Below are 20641 nucleotides of genomic sequence, written 5' to 3' on the forward strand. Positions count from 1 at the left end.
AGCACCAGCCATTTTTCACAGGATAACAATAAAAAAAAGAGAGCTGCAGAAGGGCGGACTATAGCGGGCATTGGGTGCTGGCGAGACCATGCATGCCGACGACGCCGAGGGCGGTCCGCGGACGGATGGGCTCTCCGACGCCGAGACGACAGTGCCATCACCGCATTCACGGCGCTTCTCATTGATGAGGTCCACAACACCATTGCAGGGGAGGAGCCAGGAGGAGGGAGGGGAGGGGCTGGCCGGATGGGAACGGGAGGCCCACCGGAATTCGCGTACCCCCAGCGGCCAGCGCCTTCGCTTTCTCTCCGTTCTGGCATTTTCGTTTGGTCTCGTGACCGTCGGCCCGTTGGCTTTTTTGGGTTTTAGGCTAATAAACCCGATTGGTGTTGGTTTATTATGAGAAAAAACACATAATTACGATGGAAATCCTTTCCTGCCAGGACGCGATTATGGAACGTCGGTGGAGCTGCTTAACAGCACGACCACCGGATTGCTATTGCAATAGAGATGAGATGGCGCAGGTTGAGGTGAGGTAGTAAAAGCATATAGGGCACTCGGGACTCGCCGTAAAAAATCAGACGTCAGTTGACTCTCGGTCCCACTGTTTTTGTCCTTGCTTGCTATGAGCTCGAACAATCACCGACCCGTTTAATATGACATGAAAACAGTGAGGCAATAGCTGAACTGCAACTAAAATGTCTAAACCGTGTTGAAGTTCCTGTAACAACAAAAGCTCAAGCGAAATGGCTTCTCATCATGCCTTTGACACCGTACAATGAGACTCCACAGGAAGATTCCTAACAAGTGAGCACCACTAACAAGCCAGATCATTCAAAAATCAAAAGGAAGCAGCGTTAAGTTTGGTAACGATTGGCTGTACTTTACGTGTTTCTCCAGCGTGGCTTCACACTGAAATTCCTGAGCACGTCGTCAAGTTGATCTAACACAAGTCAATTGGTCAAAGTCGGTCAAGTTAGACCACTTGCAGTAGTTTAGCTTGCACGAACGCGAGATAAGTACTACTGTCAGTGTTCGCCATCCTCGCGTTTTACTGGTTTTATCCTAAATACCCTGAGAACGAGTAAAAGTTTGGCAGATTGTCATAATTTAATGATGAGAATATGAAGAAATGACGCAAGTATATTTGAAAACCGTAGAGTAACGTACATTTAGAGAGATACTTACCCTTATGACTTGCACTTGGAAATCAAAAGAAGTAATAATGGCATATACGGAGCAGGAGTTAGTCAGCTTGTTCGCTGGTTGGTTTCTGGGCTGATAAGCCCGGCTAGGGCTGGTTTGTTGTGAGAGAAAAACACTATACCATAACTGATAAGCCCTACCTAAAACCAATAAACGAATAGGGCGAGTAGCTGCTCACCAGATTCACATACCGCCTTTGCCATTCTAGGCATGTGACGGTTTGCACAAGTAAGCACTAACCAGTAACTAAAAACACACAAGTCACACTCACGGGCGATCGGCTGTTAGGGCTAAAGCCCCCTAGTGAGCCTGATTTTTTTATTAGACCACGGTTACTTAACCTCAAATCACTATTAATATCTAGCCCTAACCCTAAATCTTTATCATTTAGCGTCTTTGTTTCCATCCCGCATCAGCCACTTGTCACACTCTTAGCTAGTGCATTAAACCATGTATCTTTCGTTTTTACTACTACAAAGCCAGCTTTCGTCATAAGCTAAGAACGTGGTCTTCCTCTTTCGTGGGGCATCAACCAGCTTCCCCTTGTTTAGTTAACCATCCTCACCGACTCCGCTAATTACCCTGCCCCCCGGGCCCCTCCGGAACCAAAGATTTGGCCGCGACCGTACGCAACGTGGGCCCACCCGAGGAAACGGGGGCAATATAGTACTAGTGGATTACTCTCGTGAAACAGCCTCGCGCTGCCCATTTTCATCTGCTTGCTTTGCTTAACCAGCTCGACCTTTGCTTTTGCAGTGGGGTTATATATCTTTGCTATATATACAACTCCTCTCCTGCTCCACTCTGCAAGCCCACCGAGAGCTCTGTAGAGGAAGAGAGGGGAGAGAGGAAGGACGAACCGGAGCCACTCAGCCGCCACCTCACCCCGCAACGCATCGGCCGCCTGCGTCCCACCGCTCCTGCTGCCGCCCGTTGCTCTCGTCTCGCCATTGAAGCCCTCGCCGCCTCCGCCCGCTTGCCTGTCCTGCCCTCCTGCCGGCTGCCTTCCGGGTACGCGCCGCCCTGCCTGTCGTCAGCCTGTGCCGCCATCGGTTCTTGCCGCGCTTTCATCTGGTTCCGATGCGTTCTTGCTGGGAGGCGCTTGATCTGTTCTTGGCGTTTCGTGTTCTTTTTCCTCTGGTGGTATGGTAGTGTGTCTGTCACCACCATTTGCTCGATTTGGCGTTCCTCCGCTCACTTTCGGCAGCAGATTTACCCCTTTTTTCCTCCCTGGTTTCTTGCTTGATTTGTTTCCTTCTTTCTTGGTAGATTGCGGTTCGCTGCTTTACCGCGCGTTGTTGCTCCTTTCTAACCGACTCGCTCCCATTCATGGCCTTCATGCTTCGTCTCACGAAGATTTCCGCTTCTATTGTGTCTGGCCCTGTGTGGCATCCTGGCATCTTCTTGTTTGCTTGCTTTAATGAACTGCGAAAGCTAGCGGACCCTGACGTGTCCCTTGTCTCCATTGCAGATGAGAAGCGGCGCAACCTGGGCGGTGCAAGCGTGGTCGGCCTGAGCCTTCGTCGGGGTTAACGCCGAGAAGGATCCTGGAGTTTAAGCGCATGGGTTCCTTGGAGGCCCGGTACAGGCCGGCCGGGGCACCGTAATATCTCCCTCCCTCTCGAGTCTCGATCTACCTCCCCTCCTCCTTACTCACCTCACCCCGCTTGCTGCTCACGCTTTTGTGCTGGTTCTGCTTGGTGTGGACTGTGGATAGCGTGCTAATCCAGGTTCAGTCTCAGATGCGCCATTTGCTTTACCATGTGCGGTCCTGTGCTGCGTGCTGTATTGATTTACATCTAAGCCTGGTATTGATGCCTGTGTCTGTGGTGAGATGGCGACCATCCTCCATTCTTATCATGTAATCTTGCAGCAGGGAGGGAGTGTTGCGGTACTAGTGCCATGTACCCTGTACAAGATGCCGTTCCGTTCACCGTGCCCTGCCCCTCCTCCATAACTTCCCCGGATTTTGTAGGTGGCGCTGGTAGTGGTGGTTATGCCTTTATGACATCTTCCACCGGTCGGTCCGTTCTTCCTCCCATTTTGCCATCCCCAGCTTGAGAAACTAGCAAGAACTTCGCCCCTTCTGCCCACAGATGATATGTGTGGCTGCTGGTGGTTCGCTGTCGATGCGTTTCAAACGTGTAAATCTGCCCGTCTCTCACACTCGTCTGGATTTTCACGGTTCTCCTGGTCGAAAGTCACACTCTTTTGTGGCAATTTTCGATCCATATTAGGATTCTACTAACAAGCAACAAAGATTTGCTTCGAGCTGAGCAGTTTCTTCTGCTGTAAAGCACGCAGCCTGGCGTCGGTGGCCATCCATGTGCTCGCCCTGCTGTTTTGCCCAAAGACTGCACCTTGTGGCAGCAGCCCTATTTAAATCCCTGCACTGCAAGCATTAGCTTCATGTGCAGTGTCTGCTAAGGCCACAACATTGAGCAGGTCAGCTACTGCTGCTGCTTGGTGCCACCTCTGGCCCTGGACTGTTGAATTGCCGTGCTTAGCGTGTAGGTGTAGAAAATGGTAGGTTTTCGTGTGTGCCCTACCCCGGTGATGTCGGCTATCTTGGTCGGGTCCATATGTTTGGACCAAATTTTCTTCATGATGTTACCCTAGTACTGGGAAGAAAAGGGTTTCTTCTTCTCTGTATCCGGGATGAATCATCCGTGCGGCTTTTTCGTTGCGTGTTTCATGGTATCAAAGAACATGGAGGGTTAGGTACCAGGCATCTTCCTGTATGCTCTGCTTTCCCAAAAGATGTGACTAATAAAGTAGAGCTCTCGACATTAACAGAGGCCACTAATTTCTTTTGGCTCCTTTTTAATTCTCAGTGCTGGGTGTGTGTTTTTTTTTTCCTTTAGCCTTTTTTCTTCTATAGCCAAACAACTTTTGTTTGATTGAGCACTTTACTCTTATACTCCCTCCGGTTCTCTAAAGCAAGTCGTTTTGGACATCGACAAGGTCTTTAAGAAACGACTTTGACCGCAACTTTTTGCTATAAAATATTTATAAAATATAGTCAATATATACTTTTATGAAACTACATTTCGAGATGAATCTACTTACATCACTTTCATATTTTCAAACTCAACCCAAAAGAAGTTATTTGTAGTCAAAGTTTAAAATGTTTGACTTAGACAACCTCAAAACAACTTGCTCTAGAGAACCGGAGGGAGTGCATAAGTGATACGAAAGTTTTTCCTCTCAAAAAGATGTGCTTTGAATACTTTAATTTTAGTATTAAAAGGCAGTACTGTCCTCAGAGGCAGCCACATGTCAGTGGATTCATCTCCTCCCAAGCAAGAACATTAAATAAATAAGATCAATGCAATCTTCTAGAAAAGTTAAACACCAGCACCAGTACTACTTAGTTTTACCTTTCTAGAACTAAGATTTACGAAGTAAAAAGCTGGGACCAGGTTTTGTTACCTCGGACTAGTGTCATCATTTCAACAATGTAGTTGTAATTATTTTGGCATGGACCTGCTGAAAATCTGTAAGCAGTTTAGGTAAAACACAGTGATCACATGAGCTGGAAATTGCACTTATTTCTTCAGCAATTTACCATCTGTAATTTTTCTCCTGATGTAATTCTGTACTCTAGTATCATCATAAATGCTTTGAACCTACATTGACTTCCATTTTGTGATGACTGCCTTTTATCCACAGACAGTTGTTACACAAATCAAATATGTTGTTTTTCGATTTTTTTTTTGTGATGATTAGGATTACTAATTGTTGTTAAAATACACGCATTGAAGAGTTTGCTGTCCTGACATTGTTTTCTTTCTACCTTTTCAGTGAGGACACAGCTAAGAGAAGGACCCAGAAAAGCAAAAGTTTCAAAGAGGTTGAAAAATTTGATGTTTTTGTGCTGGAGAAAAGTTCCGGTTGCAAATTCCGATCGTTGCAACTTTTGCTCTTCGCTATCATGTCTGCTGCATTTCTAACACTCCTATACACACCATCTGTGTATGAACATCAGTTGCAGTCAAGCTCTCGGTGAGTATACATGCGCGCAATATCCAGTAATGCAGTAGAGAATCATGATACCTCCCCATTAGTTCATGGTGTAATGTTTTCGTGATTGAGCCATGAAGTTTTTAATATAACCATACAATGTCTATTTATGTGGTGCTTATGCTGTCCATGATGCTTTTGCAGGCTTGTCAATGGGTGGATATGGGATAAGAGAAGCTCTGATCCCCGATATGTATCTTCTGCCGCCATTCAATGGGAGGATGTATATAAGAGTATCCAACATCTGAATGTTGGTGAACAAAAGCTCAGTGTTGGACTCCTGAATTTTAATAGAACTGAGTTTGGCGCTTGGACACATATGCTCCCAGAAAGTGATTTTTCAATCATAAGGCTAGAGCATGCCAATGAAAGCATTACCTGGCAGACTCTCTATCCTGAATGGATAGATGAGGAGGAAGAAACAGAGATACCATCTTGCCCTTCGCTTCCAGATCCAAGTTTTCCAAGAGCGACACACTTTGATGTTGTTGCTGTTAAGCTTCCCTGTTCTCGTGTGGCGGGTTGGTCAAGAGATGTTGCAAGGCTGCATTTGCAGTTATCAGCAGCAAAATTAGCGGCAGCCACAGCAAGAGGCAATAGTGGAATCCATGTGCTGTTTGTGACTGATTGCTTCCCAATTCCAAATCTCTTCTCTTGCAAGGACCTAGTGAAACGTGAAGGCAATGCTTGGCTGTACAAACCTGACGTGAAGGCTCTAAAGGATAAGCTCAGGCTGCCTGTTGGTTCCTGTGAGCTTGCTGTTCCACTCAGTGCAAAAGGTAAGTTAACTAATGTATCAAGCTTGTAATAGCTTCCCATAAGAAGTTGCTCATTATTTCCCTAGTGTACCCTAATGCACATATCCAAAAAAAACTAGTAACTCTATAGATTATAATGCATGCATGAACTTTCCAACACTATCTATGGATACAAGTCTAGCTTGCTTTAAACTTGTTGGAAAAAGAAACTCAAAATATACGTATTAAAGGGTTTTTTACCTGAATCATGAACAATTCCTGTCTTCTGCAGCACGACTCTACACGATAGATAGACGCAGAGAAGCATATGCTACAATACTGCATTCAGCAAGTGAATATGTTTGTGGTGCGATCACAGCAGCTCAAAGCATTCGTCAAGCAGGATCAACAAGGGACCTTGTTATTCTTGTTGATGACACCATAAGTGACCACCACCGCAAGGGGCTGGAATCTGCGGGGTGGAAGGTCAGAATAATAGAGAGGATCCGGAATCCCAAAGCTGAACGCGATGCCTACAACGAATGGAACTACAGCAAATTCAGGCTATGGCAGCTTACAGATTATGACAAGGTTATTTTTATTGATGCTGATCTCATCATCCTGAGGAACATTGATTTCTTGTTTGCAATGCCTGAAATCACTGCAAGTGGGAACAATGCAACACTCTTCAACTCCGGAGTGATGGTCATTGAGCCTTCAAACTGCACATTCCAGTTACTGATGGAGCACATCAATGAGATAACATCGTACAACGGTGGTGACCAAGGGTACCTGAATGAGATATTCACATGGTGGCATCGGATTCCAAAACACATGAATTTCTTGAAGCATTTCTGGGAGGGTGATGAAGAGGAAGTGAAGGCCAAGAAGACTCGGTTGTTTGGTGCTAACCCACCGATCCTCTATGTTCTTCACTACTTGGGGCGGAAGCCATGGTTATGCTTCCGGGACTACGATTGCAACTGGAATGTTGAAATTCTGCGGGAGTTTGCGAGTGATGTTGCGCATGCTCGCTGGTGGAAGGTGCACAACAAGATGCCGAAGAAGCTTCAGAGCTATTGCCTTCTGAGGTCAAGGTTGAAGGCTGGGTTGGAGTGGGAGCGGCGGCAGGCTGAGAAAGCAAACTTCACTGATGGGCATTGGAAACGGAACATAACTGATCCGAGGCTGAAAACTTGCTTTGAGAAGTTCTGCTTCTGGGAGAGCATGCTATGGCATTGGGGTGAGAACAAGACCAACTCGACGCAGAACAGCGTAGTGCCAGCAACACCTACTGCGAGCCTGTCGAGCTCATGAGATTTGTTGTAGATAGCTTTGTTGAGAGTAGTATACCGGATACAAAACTTCCGAAGCTCAATACATACAAAGCAACAGCTCTGTAAAGGTAGCTATGTAGGCCTTTCCCCGAATGACTATACTTTTGTTCGCCGTCACAGCTGCAGCGCCCTCGCTGCTTTCTGATGGTTAACAATTCTTTTGGTTTTTGCCAATAATTCATCAGTATAGGCTGTTTTTCCTCTCTGGCTTGAGTCCTGTCCGGGTCTGATGCTTCAAATCCCATTGGCTATTGCTTTTGATGCAGTACGCCTGGTTTGATGTATGGTGGTTGAACAGTTTCAGTGATAAATCTGGAGTGATGCAATATGAGATTGCTGACCAGCGAACACTGCATCATCTTGGCATATGAATATGATGGCGTCATTTTTTATGGCGTAGTGAAGTTGGATTAGCTTGATTGCTGGGGACCAAATGATATTCTTTGAGTGCTGTTTGGGATGAATGAAACCACCCTGTGTTTTGAGCTCTTTGCATGCAGCATCTCGGTGTTTCTGGTTGTGTGCCACCTAACCATGGACGCAATGCAAGCATTCAAATGCCGTGCCTCCCTGTATCGTACTGATACAGAGCAAGCATCATTGCGTCCGTAAGGTTTGGTTCGGTGCACTGCTGTTGCGCCAAAGAACGAGATGCATCATTGCCCGGATCCGTGATCTCGTCATGTTCACTTCCTTTCGCAGCTCATCAGCCTTGCTCGCTTTTCCAACAGCAGCACACCTAAAAAAGCACAGGGATAGGCTGTACGAGCTGCTCTGGCGGTGCCAAGAGACACTGCACATACTCCAGATTGAATCCTTTCCCTTGTCGCTCACGATTGGAGTTAGCTGGACGGTTGCGTTGCAAGTGACTGGGATTAGGTTTTTCTCCTCGTTTGCCATTAGAAAATCCGAGAGACGCGTCCAGATCTGACGCGCGGTTTAGTAGTAGTACAAGTATATACTTACTACATACAATACACAGAAAAACGCACTGTTCCTGCATCTCTAACCACTATTCTTGCCTTGCCCATGCGCGTCGGCGTCGCGTTGCGAGGTCGCTCTTTTTTATGCCGCCCTGCCTGTGAGCCATCGTCCAAGGCACTCCGTCGTGGTCCGTACCGCGGTGTACTACAATATTGTTTGGGAAGACGGGTTTGAGGCTCGTACGTACACGCGGCGGCGGTGTAGCCCCGGCCCCCGGTGTCTCTGCCTCGGCCAGCACGAGCGGGACGCGGCAATCTTGCTGGCTTCAGATACGCATGCAAGGGCAAGGGTGAGCATGCCGGCATGGGCGCATGGCATGGACCGACCACTGCACTCGGTGCCATAGGTTAGGCCAGGACAGTCCAGAGACCACCGCGCAAGGGCCGGCGCCGCGACACGCGTCGCCCTGCGTCGGACGTTTGTCGCGCTGCCAGCTTTTGAGCTTTTGACCGGGCAAAGCAAGAGAGCCAAGGGACAAATTGAAGAAAGAACTGGTCGCGGCCACGCTGCGGTGGTGTGGTGGGGCACTGCGCGTACGATGGTACGAGTACGAACGAGTTCACGCTCGTCTCACCTGTTCTGGCTCCGGCACTGCCGTTGGCAACGAGGAAGGCGTGGGCTTTCGGCCATTCACATGGACACGTCGTGCTCAGCAGGGGGGCGAGGAGGAATCCAGCGCATGGTTGGTTCGCCTCTCGCCGTCACGCGGATGCGGCGGCGCCGCGCCGTGTTGCCGGTGCGGCAACAGCGACTCGTCCGGGTCCGGCTGCGGCTGCATGCCGCATGCGCCACGACCCAGGGTTTGCGGTCGCGGCTGTGCACGGAAGACTCGGAACGCGGCGCAGGAGGAGACTCATGGCTCGATGGCCGGCGCAGATTGCGGTTGCTGACGCGGACGTGAGTGGGCCGCTACGACAACGGTGAATTAACTGGGTGTTGCTTGGGCCCAACCGCCACGAGAAGCCCAAACCAGCAAACCTTGGATTCCAGAGTAGTGAACAAACAGTTTGGCACCCATTTTCCCTGAGCTGTGGGCCCTTAAACGGCATCAACGCAGCCCAAGTTGGACACACCCATAACTTTTCACGAAGGTCTAGTTCGTCCGCGCATCGATTCCACATTTCAATTGGCCTGGCCCAGCCCACTTGAGACAAATTTTGTTTTGCTATTCTAGCGGGCCGAGGCTTTGTAGTGGTGGGAATTGAGAGAGAAATTAAGGTGCGCATTCGATTTTTTTGTTCAATCTCTTTGTTTGTATTATGAAGGAAATAAGAGGGAGGGTTGAAGAGACATATCCCTGTTCGGTGTTGGTGTTTTTCAGTGGGAATTTATATTAGATAAATCATGATCGACGGTGATAATACATTTATCTTCCGTTATAGCACAATTCTCACCCCTCTTCGGAGAAGTGATTAGTTGGAGTTTGCCATCTAAACTCCTATTTCCGTTTTCCCCCACAAAACAAACAAACATATGGATAGGCACAAGGAATTCTCTTTATATAGAGAAAGGAAATTATTTCCATGGCCCTAAAAAAATGCCTCTTAGTTTTTTGGTCTTTTTTTTGTTGAACATAGTTGTTTGGCCCTGAAATGAGATTTGCTTGGTTTCTTGGCCTCTCCGTTAGTTGGATAGGATAACGACGTTAAGTTGCACGTGAAATTACTATTCTTTCCTTAGCGCCGAATTAAACCATTCAAACCTACAGATGCATTGTACGGGTCTTTAAGGTTGCTTATATCAATAATTTCCCAAAATTAAGGTAGAATATTTTTTATAATGCATTATTTGTACATGATAGCATCGCACTGACTATTTAAAATGCATATAAAATTAACCATAAATGCATTTAAAATGCATGTCGGCGCGCGCTAGCTGTCCCGTCCTCGCCGGTCGTCGCACACCCCGCACCGTCTCGACTCGCAGCCGGCCCATCCCGATGTCCCGTCTGTCCGTCCGCTTGCTGGCGGCGCTGGTGACACGGGCGGCCCCCACCGATCTCGTCTGCCGCGTACACGGTGCGCGGGCGCTGCCCGCCTGCCCCCTTCCGGTCGCAACAATTTTGTGTGGGTTTTATATTTTTTTTTTAATTTCTGAAGAATATATGAACAATTTAACATATATTTGTCTGATGTTTGAATTTTATAGAAATAATTTATATTTTTTAAAAAAGATTAACATATATTTATGTTATTTCTAAATTACATTACTTTGTCTAATAAATTATAATAAAAAAATATTGTAAATATAGACGCATCTAGATTCTTAATCCCACATTTGGTAATGTTTTGGCAAAGAAATGTGGCAATAGGTGATCAGCTGTTCGGCCGATGGTTTCTACCTCTAATAAATTGGCTGATGCTGATTTATCGTGAGAGAAAAATAATCTCTATCTCTACCCCTATAATACACCACTTCAAATTGTCCTAGATCTACCCAATAATTACCCACTCTATAGTCATGATCTTAACTACGTCCACACCAATATATGCACCTAGAAATACACCACACTAAAAACGTAAGAACCAGATTAACTCTCCTCCGTTCTCTCTCTTTACTCAGCCATATCCGACGGTCATCCTTCAATGGATCTCCCGGAACCAGCGAGCCCCCGCGCCCAGCTGCCAACGCCCGCGTTCCCCGACCACGGTTCGATCCCGCCTCAGGTTTTCTTCCCGCAGCCGCCACATTTTTTCCCAAAATAAAAAACTCAATGCAAGGCGGGGTCAGGAGACGGCGGCAGCGCCTCCACACCATTGGAGAAGTAGCGGGCGAGGCGATGGTGCCGCAGCCAGGAGGTCGGGCCGGCCTGGATTTGCCACCGCGCCGCCTGGATGGAGGGATGGAGGCAGAGCGCCGCCCCCAGGCCGGCGCCGCCGGGGACGAGGCCGCGATCTCTCCCACACACGCGCGTGATAGGGTAGGCGACTGGGCGCCGGCCACCAGGCCACGCCGGGCATCGGCCACCAGGAGAGGCCGCCGGCCACCAGGACGCGAGGTGGTCGGATCTGCGGGGCGGCCTGGATCGCCGGTGGAGCGGGAGGAGATGAACGGCCCCGGGGGCTTTCTGGCGACCAGTGCGGCAACCAGATTGGCGCACCCTCAATCGGCAGCCACTGGCGCCGTTGCTGCACCAAGTGGAGGGTCGGCGGCGGCCAGCCGTGCCAGCCAGCTCGCGTTGGCCGGACGGACTATCCAGCCCGCGGTGGCCGGATCTGCAGCGCGGCCCCCCTCCCCCGCGGGTGACGCACACTGGCGCGGCGGAGCCCGACAATGGCCGCCCCCGGCGAGGCGGCGCACCGTCCCACAGGCCCCCGGTCCACCGCGGTCGATTGTTGCCGCAGACCTCGGCCTCAGCTTCCCGCTGTAGTTCGACCCGATCGAAGCGCTCCATCTCATCTTCCCCCGCGAGGATCTCCTGGTGCGTCGATGTGCGTACGTGTACGTTTAACGATCAAGTTTATTTGATACATGGATTGCTTATTAGTCCTAAAAAATAATAATCAATCACGACGAACAGGCTTACAGAATGCCGATAGGCCAGGGGTCAAGGCAACGAGGTCCTGCAATTAGCTACCGTGACATCATTACAATATACGACTTCAAAAATTCTGTCTTTTGGATTTCAATCATCACTGGGTGTCATTACCAATTGGTACTACAGTACTATACCAATGAATATCTTCAGTCATGTATTTTCTTATCCTACACAAATTAGTACTGGTTAGGATCTGTGCACCTAAAATTATTTTTTCTCTTAATTTACAGGTTCTACAAAACTATTTACAAGGATCAGAAAATGTCTTGGATGTTGCAATCAAGGCATACAAAGTTTATTTGGTAGAAAGAAGCACAGAATCTGCTTCTGCCATAAACCATGTTGCATCTGACGATGAGGTAGGCGATAGCATCCTATCTGAATATGATGGTATGCAGCCATGTTTAATATCTCAATATTATTTTCATGCAAACAAATTTATTTAATCATTTAAATCAGCTACCGTTAACTTAAACCTTACTGCATCAATGCCTATTGCAGTTGACCTGACAGTGGAAACCATTCCCACCAATTGCTATGGATGGGCAGAGCAAATTGTCAAGGAGATATCCTCTGCTTCAAAATACTCAACCTGTTGGAAAAATCTGTTGCCCGGAGTAGCCCAGATGAAAAGAGAAAAGTGAACAAGGTATCAAGATTATCTAAAGTTAAATACTTCTTTATTATATTGTGAACCATGCTTAACATTGCTTAGTTCTCCTTCCTCCCAAGCCGACCTGAAGGATTCTGTATTTTGTTTTGTTACAAGTCCTCATAGGCAATGTCATATTGAATTTTTGTTGGACACACTGTAGCGTTAGCACGGGCAATGTCATAAACTATTTATTTGTTTTGTTGGTTGTCTCTGAGCAATTAATTCAACTTTTTCAGTAAATGTGGTTTGGTATTGAGTCGCCGGTTGGCTTTGAATTCCATTTCCTCAGTTAGGTTTATCATGCATTGCGAGAGTATGTGATTAAGGGTCAACTTGTTCTGACCTCACGCTATCTATTTTAGGGACTTTGTTGCCTTTCTGGTGGACCAAAGTTGCAATCTTTAGGCAAAGTGATCCTGGTGGCGCTGGCAGCCACCATGCATGTTGTGAGGTTCAAGCTTTACTGGTAGAAAATAAACACAAAGAGAACAGGCTTAAATCATTCAAAATGCTCTTCACTTATTATATGTAGAGATTCAATTGTGGAATGTTTTGCACATAACATGCATCAAGTAGCAACATCCATGGTTAATTTAACATTATACTTGCAGAGTTACAGTTCTTAAACTGGTGGTCTGTTCCTATTTCCGAAAGGCACTTTTGTTACCATATGCACTTTCTGGATTTGATCCTGTTGACACCGTTTTTTGTACAAAGATCAGAGTGAGCTAATCAGTAGGAAGAAAGTTATTGTATACACTGACAGCCGATGAAAAACAGCTTGTAAAGATAATTGCCGATGAATGGTGGTGATTGATGGAGAGGTTGATTTAGACTCGGGCGTTGCCAATAAGGTTGGAGATGTTATTGCCGATGCCGATGAAGGAAGGTTTGAAGGCTACTGCCGATGAAACAGGAAGTATGCCGATGGAAAGGAGGTCGGTAAGATTTCCATTGTAATCGAGGCGGACAGGGAAATAGATTGGAGTTGATTTCCTTTTCTATATTTGTTAGAGTGTGATTCATGTAAGAGTCGTGTGTTTCCTTAGATTTGGACTTGGTGTCCTAGTTGTGTTTGGCTATGCCTCTTTAGATCAGGGTATAAATATAGATTGAGGGGCAATGTAAAAATGAATCAATATCAAAAACCAATTTTTACTCCTATTTTGCATCTACTTACTTTTTGGCGATTTCGTCAATTTGCATATTTTCCCTTTTCACGAGTTCTCATTGATTCAGCGAGTTGCATAGCTTTAGTGCGACCTTCGGCGATTCTCGAGTTCCACGTGAGTACCTCTTGGCCGTGGCTTCCGGGCGTATCGCTGTTGTCAGGACCAAAGTGCTCGTATCTTCATCCTTGTCGATTAACAGGTCAAATCGACTGGCACGCTTTGGATATCGACTCGGGTATTAGCCCTTTGTGTTTACAGATCTACTTTTGCATCAACACATCTTTTGGCACGCCTAGTGGGACCAATCAATCCGATCAATATGTTCAATTCCGAGATCAATTTAGAGAACATTATCGTGGTATCAGAAGAAGATCTTAAGGAAGAGCAGAGGCAGGCTATGGAAAAAGTTGTAGAAGAATACAGGCAGCTTTGTCTGAAATCGTTTAGCCTGAACAAGAGTGGACAAGTCATTCAGAAGCAAGATTTGCCATTGCCTCGGCAGGTTACCTTTGACTCCAATCCTGGTAAACTTCAAGAGATGGTTAATTCTGTAGTAAATCATGCTTTAATTAATTATTCTAATATGTTGTCCAATATTGTTCATAATCTGTGGTTCGAACTCTCAAAGAAGGACAAACGGCGCCGCATTATGTTGGGCCTGCCTATCATCAACCAGAGCCGGTATCTGTTAATACTCCATCGGCTCCCTCGGCCGTTGTGGGTACAGAAGTTACTTCTCCTCCAGTATCGGCAGGCTTACCTAATATTCAATCTACACCGATACGATCAGATCCAGTACTACCAGGAGGACGAGTTCAGCTTAATACAGATCTATCAGCATCAGCTATGTCAGGCCCTGTGTCTCAGAATAGCCAGATTCTTGCTAATTGGTAGGGATATGGTATGTCTCCGGAGTCATCTGCTTTCAATCCTGGGTTACCTCAAGTATTTGACGCAGTAGGAAAAGCTCCTATACCATCGGCTGTTTCGCTGATGGCTCAAATGCCTCAATATGCCACAGCAACTACTGTGCAACCAACTCTAGGAGGTTTCCAGATACCTTTGGTTCAAACACCCAATTCAAGTCCATCGGCAAGCTTACTGCCGATGCAGCAGAAAGCCCCTGCTATGAGTCAAACTAGGGTTTAGTTCATGCCTTAAGCTGGTTATAATTATCCAACAATGTCAGCAAATTACCAGCCATCGGTAAGTTTGTACCGATGAGTTCTAATAATGGTTGGCTAGGACAGTTACCTGTTCAATATACAGTTCAGCAAAATCAGCAGGTTGCAGGGGTTCAACAAGGTCATATGCAAGCTGGTTTCCAGAATCAAGCATCGGCAGCTCAGCCGATGAATCTTTTCCAGCAGGTTAATGGACCACAAGTAATGGCAAATATGCCGATTGCTGGAGATCGTGGGCCATAAAGATATGTGGAGGGATATCAGCAGGTACCTCCTATAGAAGTTCAGCCAGTTCGTCAGCAGGAGGCTGGTGCTTTTTGGGCCGATAAGATAGCAGAAATTATGAAGGATCAATTTGGGATAAAGCCCAAGGTCAATACTTATTCTTATCGAACTTCTTACCCCCCTGCATATGATTTAATTCCTCTCCCAAATCGGTACAAGGTACCAGATTTCACTAAATTCTCTGGGCAAGATGATACATCAACAATGGAACACGTCAATCGCTTCATTATTCAATGTGGAGAGGCTGGTAGCAGAGATGAATTAAGAGTTCGATTATTTTCATCATCTTTGTCTGGATCGGCATTTACATGGTTCATTTCGTTACCACCAAATTCTATTATTACCTGGGCTGATCTAGAAAAATAATTTCATAAGTATTTCTTTGCTGGAATTCATGAAAAGAAGCTTACCGATTTAGTAAAATTGAGACAGCGTAATGATGAATCGGTAGAAAGCTTTGTGCAAAGGCTACGAGATGTAAAAAATAAGTGCTACAACCTGGTGCTGGATGATCAGCAGCTTGCCGATTTGGCTTTCCAAGGGTTATTGCCACATCTCAAAGACAGATATGCTTCTTAGGAATTTGAAAGCCTCAGTCATCTCGTGCAAAGGATCTCTGATCAAGATACTGGGGTTTTTGAACCTAAAAAGAATTGGAATAAAAAGGTATCATTTGTTGAAGAAGTAGGAGATTCTGATTCTGATGAAGAACCAGTTATCGGCTTAGCTGAGTGGGTTAAGAATAAAAAGTCGATATCTTGTCCCTTTGGTCAAAAAGAGCCAGAAAAGTTTACCTTTGATATCACCAAGGCTGACAAAATATTTGATCTTCTGCTTCAAGAGGGCCAAATTAAGCTGTCACCTAATCATGTGATCCCATCGGCAAAAGAGTTGAAGAAGATCTTGTACTGCAAATGGCACAATGCAACTTCACACAGTACAAATGAGTGCAAGGTGTTCAGGCAACAGTTACAATCAGCTATTGAATCTGGAAGAATTAAGTTTGGTACTTCTAAGGCCCAGAAGCCGATGAAGATTGATCAACACCCTTTTCCAGCAAATATGTTGGAGGCTAAAGGGAAGACCAAGGTATTGACGTCAGAGGCTGCTGAGAAAAACGCATCAGTGGATCCCCAACATCGGATAACTACCAATGATGCAAAAAGTAAGGGTTTGCTGGGAGAAAGCAGTAGTTCCAAAAATCCTCCTCGACCTAGCATTGTGATTACCCATCGAAGGCAGCAGGAGAGTTGGCGTCAGCGAAATGACCGATATCGACAACAGCAAGAAGAGAGACATCGGGAAGAATGGCATTGGCATAAAGATCATTAGAGGTGCCCGTTTTTCATCCATTGCTGGGAAGAAGGTATTAAATTGCCAACTGTTGAAAATTGCCCTGAGTGCAATGGTCATTATGGGGTCAATCGGTCAGAAAGGAGGTTTCAACCTAGCGATCAGGGTTTATTTATTAATGAGCCGATCAGAGGCAGAGCATCAGTGCATGATCGGCTGGGGGGGTACACTTAGTGTACATGAAAGGCTTGGTAAATGTGCTAGATATTTTCCAAGGAATCAAGAGGAGCTTAAGGAGATGGCAAACGCAAGAGTTCTCGATGAAGAAATATTCTATAGGGACCCTAATATACGCCGTGTAGAATCAACTTGGACCTGTTATCAGCCGGTTTGGAAGACCAAGTTTTCTCGATGGTGCCCGGAGGGTCTGACAAAGACACAAAAAAGAAGGATGCAACGTGAGCATCAGGAGAATTTATACCGAGAGGAAAATTCTTCCAATGAGAGGTTCGGTCATCAGCAGTGGCAGGTAAAACATAAAAATAAGGGTCCATCAGCAGATGTTAATATGGTATTCATGTTGCCGATGGAGTTTTTGACACTATCTGATAATGAAGAAGTTGTTCTCTCTGATCAAGTAGCTCAGTTGACACTAGATCCAATGATGGCAGTTTTTGAGAAACCTACTGATGATGAGAGACAGCATCTTAAGGCTTTGTTTGTGAAAGGTAGAGTTGATGGGCAGCCTGTATCTAAGATACTTATCGATGGAGGGGCTGCGATTAATATTATGCCTTATGTGATGTATCGGAAACTGGGTAAGGGAGATCAAGATTTAGCCAAAACCGATATGATGCTGAAGGATTTTGAAGGCAATGTGTCACCGGCTAAAGGGGCGGTATGTGTCGAATTGACTATCGGCAGTAAAACCTTGCCAACGACGTTCTTTGTTATTAATGGCAAGGGTGCATATAATCTGCTTCTAGGGAGGGATTTGATTCATGCTAATTGTTATGTTCCTTCTACAATGCATCAATGCCTCGTACAGTGGATTGGAGATAAGATTGAGTTTGTTCCTGGTGATTCTTCTTATATCATTGCATCGGTAGAAACAGATACTTATGAGCGAACTAAGTGCATATCAGGAGAAATTTGGGAAAAAGAGTTTTTTAGAGTTACTGATTATGAAATTCCACCGATCCAAGCAGTCGGCTATGAAGGAGAGTTTTAATGGATAGGTTTGTCGATGATGGAAAATTAGGTCAAGGGTTCACATCGACAGATGATTTAGTAGAAGGAGATATTAGTGATGGCGATAGGCCAAGATCTACTTTTATTAGTGCTAAGTTAGATTCCAAGTGTAAGCAGCAAATGACTGATTTGTTAAAAGAGTATAAAGATTGTTTTGCTTGGGATTATACTGAAATGCCTGGATTAGACCGATCGATAGTTGAACATCGGTTACCTATCAAATCTAGATTTCGGCCACATCAGCAGCCAGTGCGCCGATGCAACCCTAATATACTTCCTGACATTAAGGCCGAAATAACTAAATTAATTGAGGCAAAGTTTATTCGGCAGTGTCGATATGCAGAGTGGATCTCTAATGTGGTTCCTGTTTATAAGAAAAATAGAAAACTTCGTGTTTGTATTGATTTTAGGAATCTTAACAAAGCCACACCGATGGATGGCTATCCAATGCCGATTGCTGATTTGTTAATTGATGCTGCAGCCAGACATCAAATTATCAGCTTCATGGATGGTAATGCAGGTTACAATCAAATATTCATGGCTGAAGAAGATATTCCCAAGACTGCTTTCAGATGTCCAGGTCATGTAGGGTTGTTTGAGTGGGTAGTCATGATGTTTGGTTTGAAAAATGCCGGCACTACTTATCAAAGAGCTATGAACTTTATTTTTCATAAATACATCAACACATTAGTGGAGATCTACATTGATGATGTAGTGATTAAGTCTGGAGATATCACAAAATATCTAGCCGATTTACGAAAGATATTGGAGTGCACAAGGAAGCATGGATTGAAGATGAATCCTAATAAATGCGCATTTGGTGTATCGGCGGGTCAATTTTTGGGTTTTATGGTGCATCAGCGGGGCATCGAAATCAGTAGGAAGTCTATTGATGCAATTAACAAGGTGGTTGCTCCTGCCACTAAAACTGAATTGCAATCTTTGATCGGTAAGATTAATTTCATTAGAAGATTCATATCTAATCTGTCGGGAAGGATCAAAGCTTTCAGTCCATTACTTAAATTGAAGGTCGATCAGGAATTTATATGGGGAGCTGAGCAGCAGTTAGCCCTAGATGAGATTAAGAAATATTTGACAAATCCTCCAGTGCTAGTTCCACCTCAACACGGGAAACCTTTCAGGTTGTATTTGTCAACTGATGATACCGTTATCGGTTCAGCTCTTATTCAAGAATTTGAAGGAAAAGAGCGTGTTATTTATTATTTGAGCAGAAGATTAGTGGATGCTGAGATCAGGTATTCGGCCATTGAAAAATTATGTCTGTGTTTATATTTTTCTTGTGTCAAATTAAGACATTATTTGTTATCTGCCGAATGTACGATCATATGCAAAGACGACGTAGTCAAGTATATGCTGTCAATGCCGATATTAAGTGGTAGAATCGGCAAGTGGATTTTAGCATTATCAGAATTTGAACTACGTTACGAATCGACTAAGGCAGTTAAGGGGCAGGTTATGGCTGATTTTGTCACTCAGCATTGTAACACAGTGGACTCTCTGGAGGTTGCTCCTTGGACACTTTTCTTCGATGGGTCCACATGTGGCGAAGGAGCAGATATTGGCATTATGTTGATTTCACCTCAAGAAAGGAAGTATGAGTTTTCATTGCCGATTGTTGCTACGTCGACAAATAATCAGGCTGAATACCAAGCCTTGATAAAAGGGTTAGAATTGCTGAAGGAGATACGTGCCAATGCTATTAAAATCTTTGGTAATTATATGCTAGTTATAAATCAATTGACTGGGATTTATGAATGCCGAAGTGAAGTTTTAATTTCGTATTATAAAAGGTGTTTGCAACTGTTGAAAGGATTTAGAGATTTTCGTCTTGAACATATTTCTCGACTGCATAATGAGGAGGCTAATCGACTAGCTCAGCATGCTTCAGGGTATCAGCCTATTCAGGAAGTACTAACATCGGCAGTTGATACCGATGACTGGAGGAAGGAGATTGTTGATTATTTAAAGGATCCATATAAAAAGGTTGAAAGACGTATAAGATTCCAAGCTACCAAGTATGTGCTCCTCGATGATAAATTATATTATCAAACTATAGATGGAGTTTTACTTAGGTGTGTTAGCAGTGATGAATCAAAAAGCTTGATGGGTGAAATTCATGAAGGAGTGTGTGGGGTGCATCAATCGGCTTTCAAGATGAAGTGGATGATCAGAAGGAATGGATACTATTGGCCGACTATTCTTGAAGATTGTTTTAAATATTTTAAAGGATGTCAGGGGTGTCAAAAGTTTGGTAATATTCAAAGAGCGCCTGCATCGGCTATGAACCCTATAATCAAACCTTGGCTGTTCCGGGGATGGGCTATCGATCTCATTGGTCAGATTTATCCGCCATCGAGCAAAGGACATAAATTTATTCTGGTTGCTACCGATTATTTCACAAAATGGGTTGAGGCAATTCCTTTAAAAAAGGTGACATCGGCTAATATGATCAATTTTGTGAAAGAGCATATTGTTTACCGATTTGGTATTCCTCAGACTATCACTACCGATCAGGGTACTATGTTTACATCAGGAGAATTTGATGAGTTTGTTGTAGGTATGGGAATTAAAATTTTAAATTCTTCTCCATATTATGCTCAAGCTAATGGTCAGGCTGAGGCTTCTAACAAATGGATCATCAAACTCATTAAGCGCAAAATTGAAGAAAATCCTAAGAGGTGGCATACAATATTAAATGAAGCCTTGTGGTTATATCGGATGTCATATCATGGTGCAACCAAAGTGACGCCTTATCAGTTAGTATATGGACACGACGCAGTATTACCTTGGGAAATTAAAACTGGCTCTAGGCGAATACGTTCTTAAGATCAGCTGACAGCCGATGATTATGATACTCTTATGAAGGATGAGTTGGAAGATATGACGGGTCATCGGTTAAGGGCTCTAGTTAGCATCGAAGAAAATAAGAAGAGAGTAGCCAAATGGTATGACAAG

At 45.0% G+C, this 20641-nt stretch overlaps 1 protein-coding gene across 1 annotated transcript; it reads left to right on the forward strand.

Moving 5' to 3' along the window:
* Positions 1–1999: 1999 nt before the first annotated feature.
* On the forward strand, positions 2000–7508 carry LOC136450889 (UDP-glucuronate:xylan alpha-glucuronosyltransferase 1-like). The gene is made up of 5 exons (XM_066451551.1): positions 2000–2217; positions 2678–2809; positions 5011–5211; positions 5374–6008; positions 6259–7508. The coding sequence occupies exons 2-5, from the start codon at positions 2769–2771 to the stop codon at positions 7281–7283; spliced, it is 1902 nt and encodes a 633-aa protein (XP_066307648.1). The 5' UTR covers positions 2000–2217; positions 2678–2768; the 3' UTR covers positions 7284–7508.
* The last annotated feature ends 13133 nt before the right edge of the window (positions 7509–20641 follow it).

This window comes from Miscanthus floridulus, chromosome 5, assembly GCF_019320115.1.
Source record: "Miscanthus floridulus cultivar M001 chromosome 5, ASM1932011v1, whole genome shotgun sequence".
NCBI lineage: Eukaryota > Viridiplantae > Streptophyta > Magnoliopsida > Poales > Poaceae > Miscanthus > Miscanthus floridulus.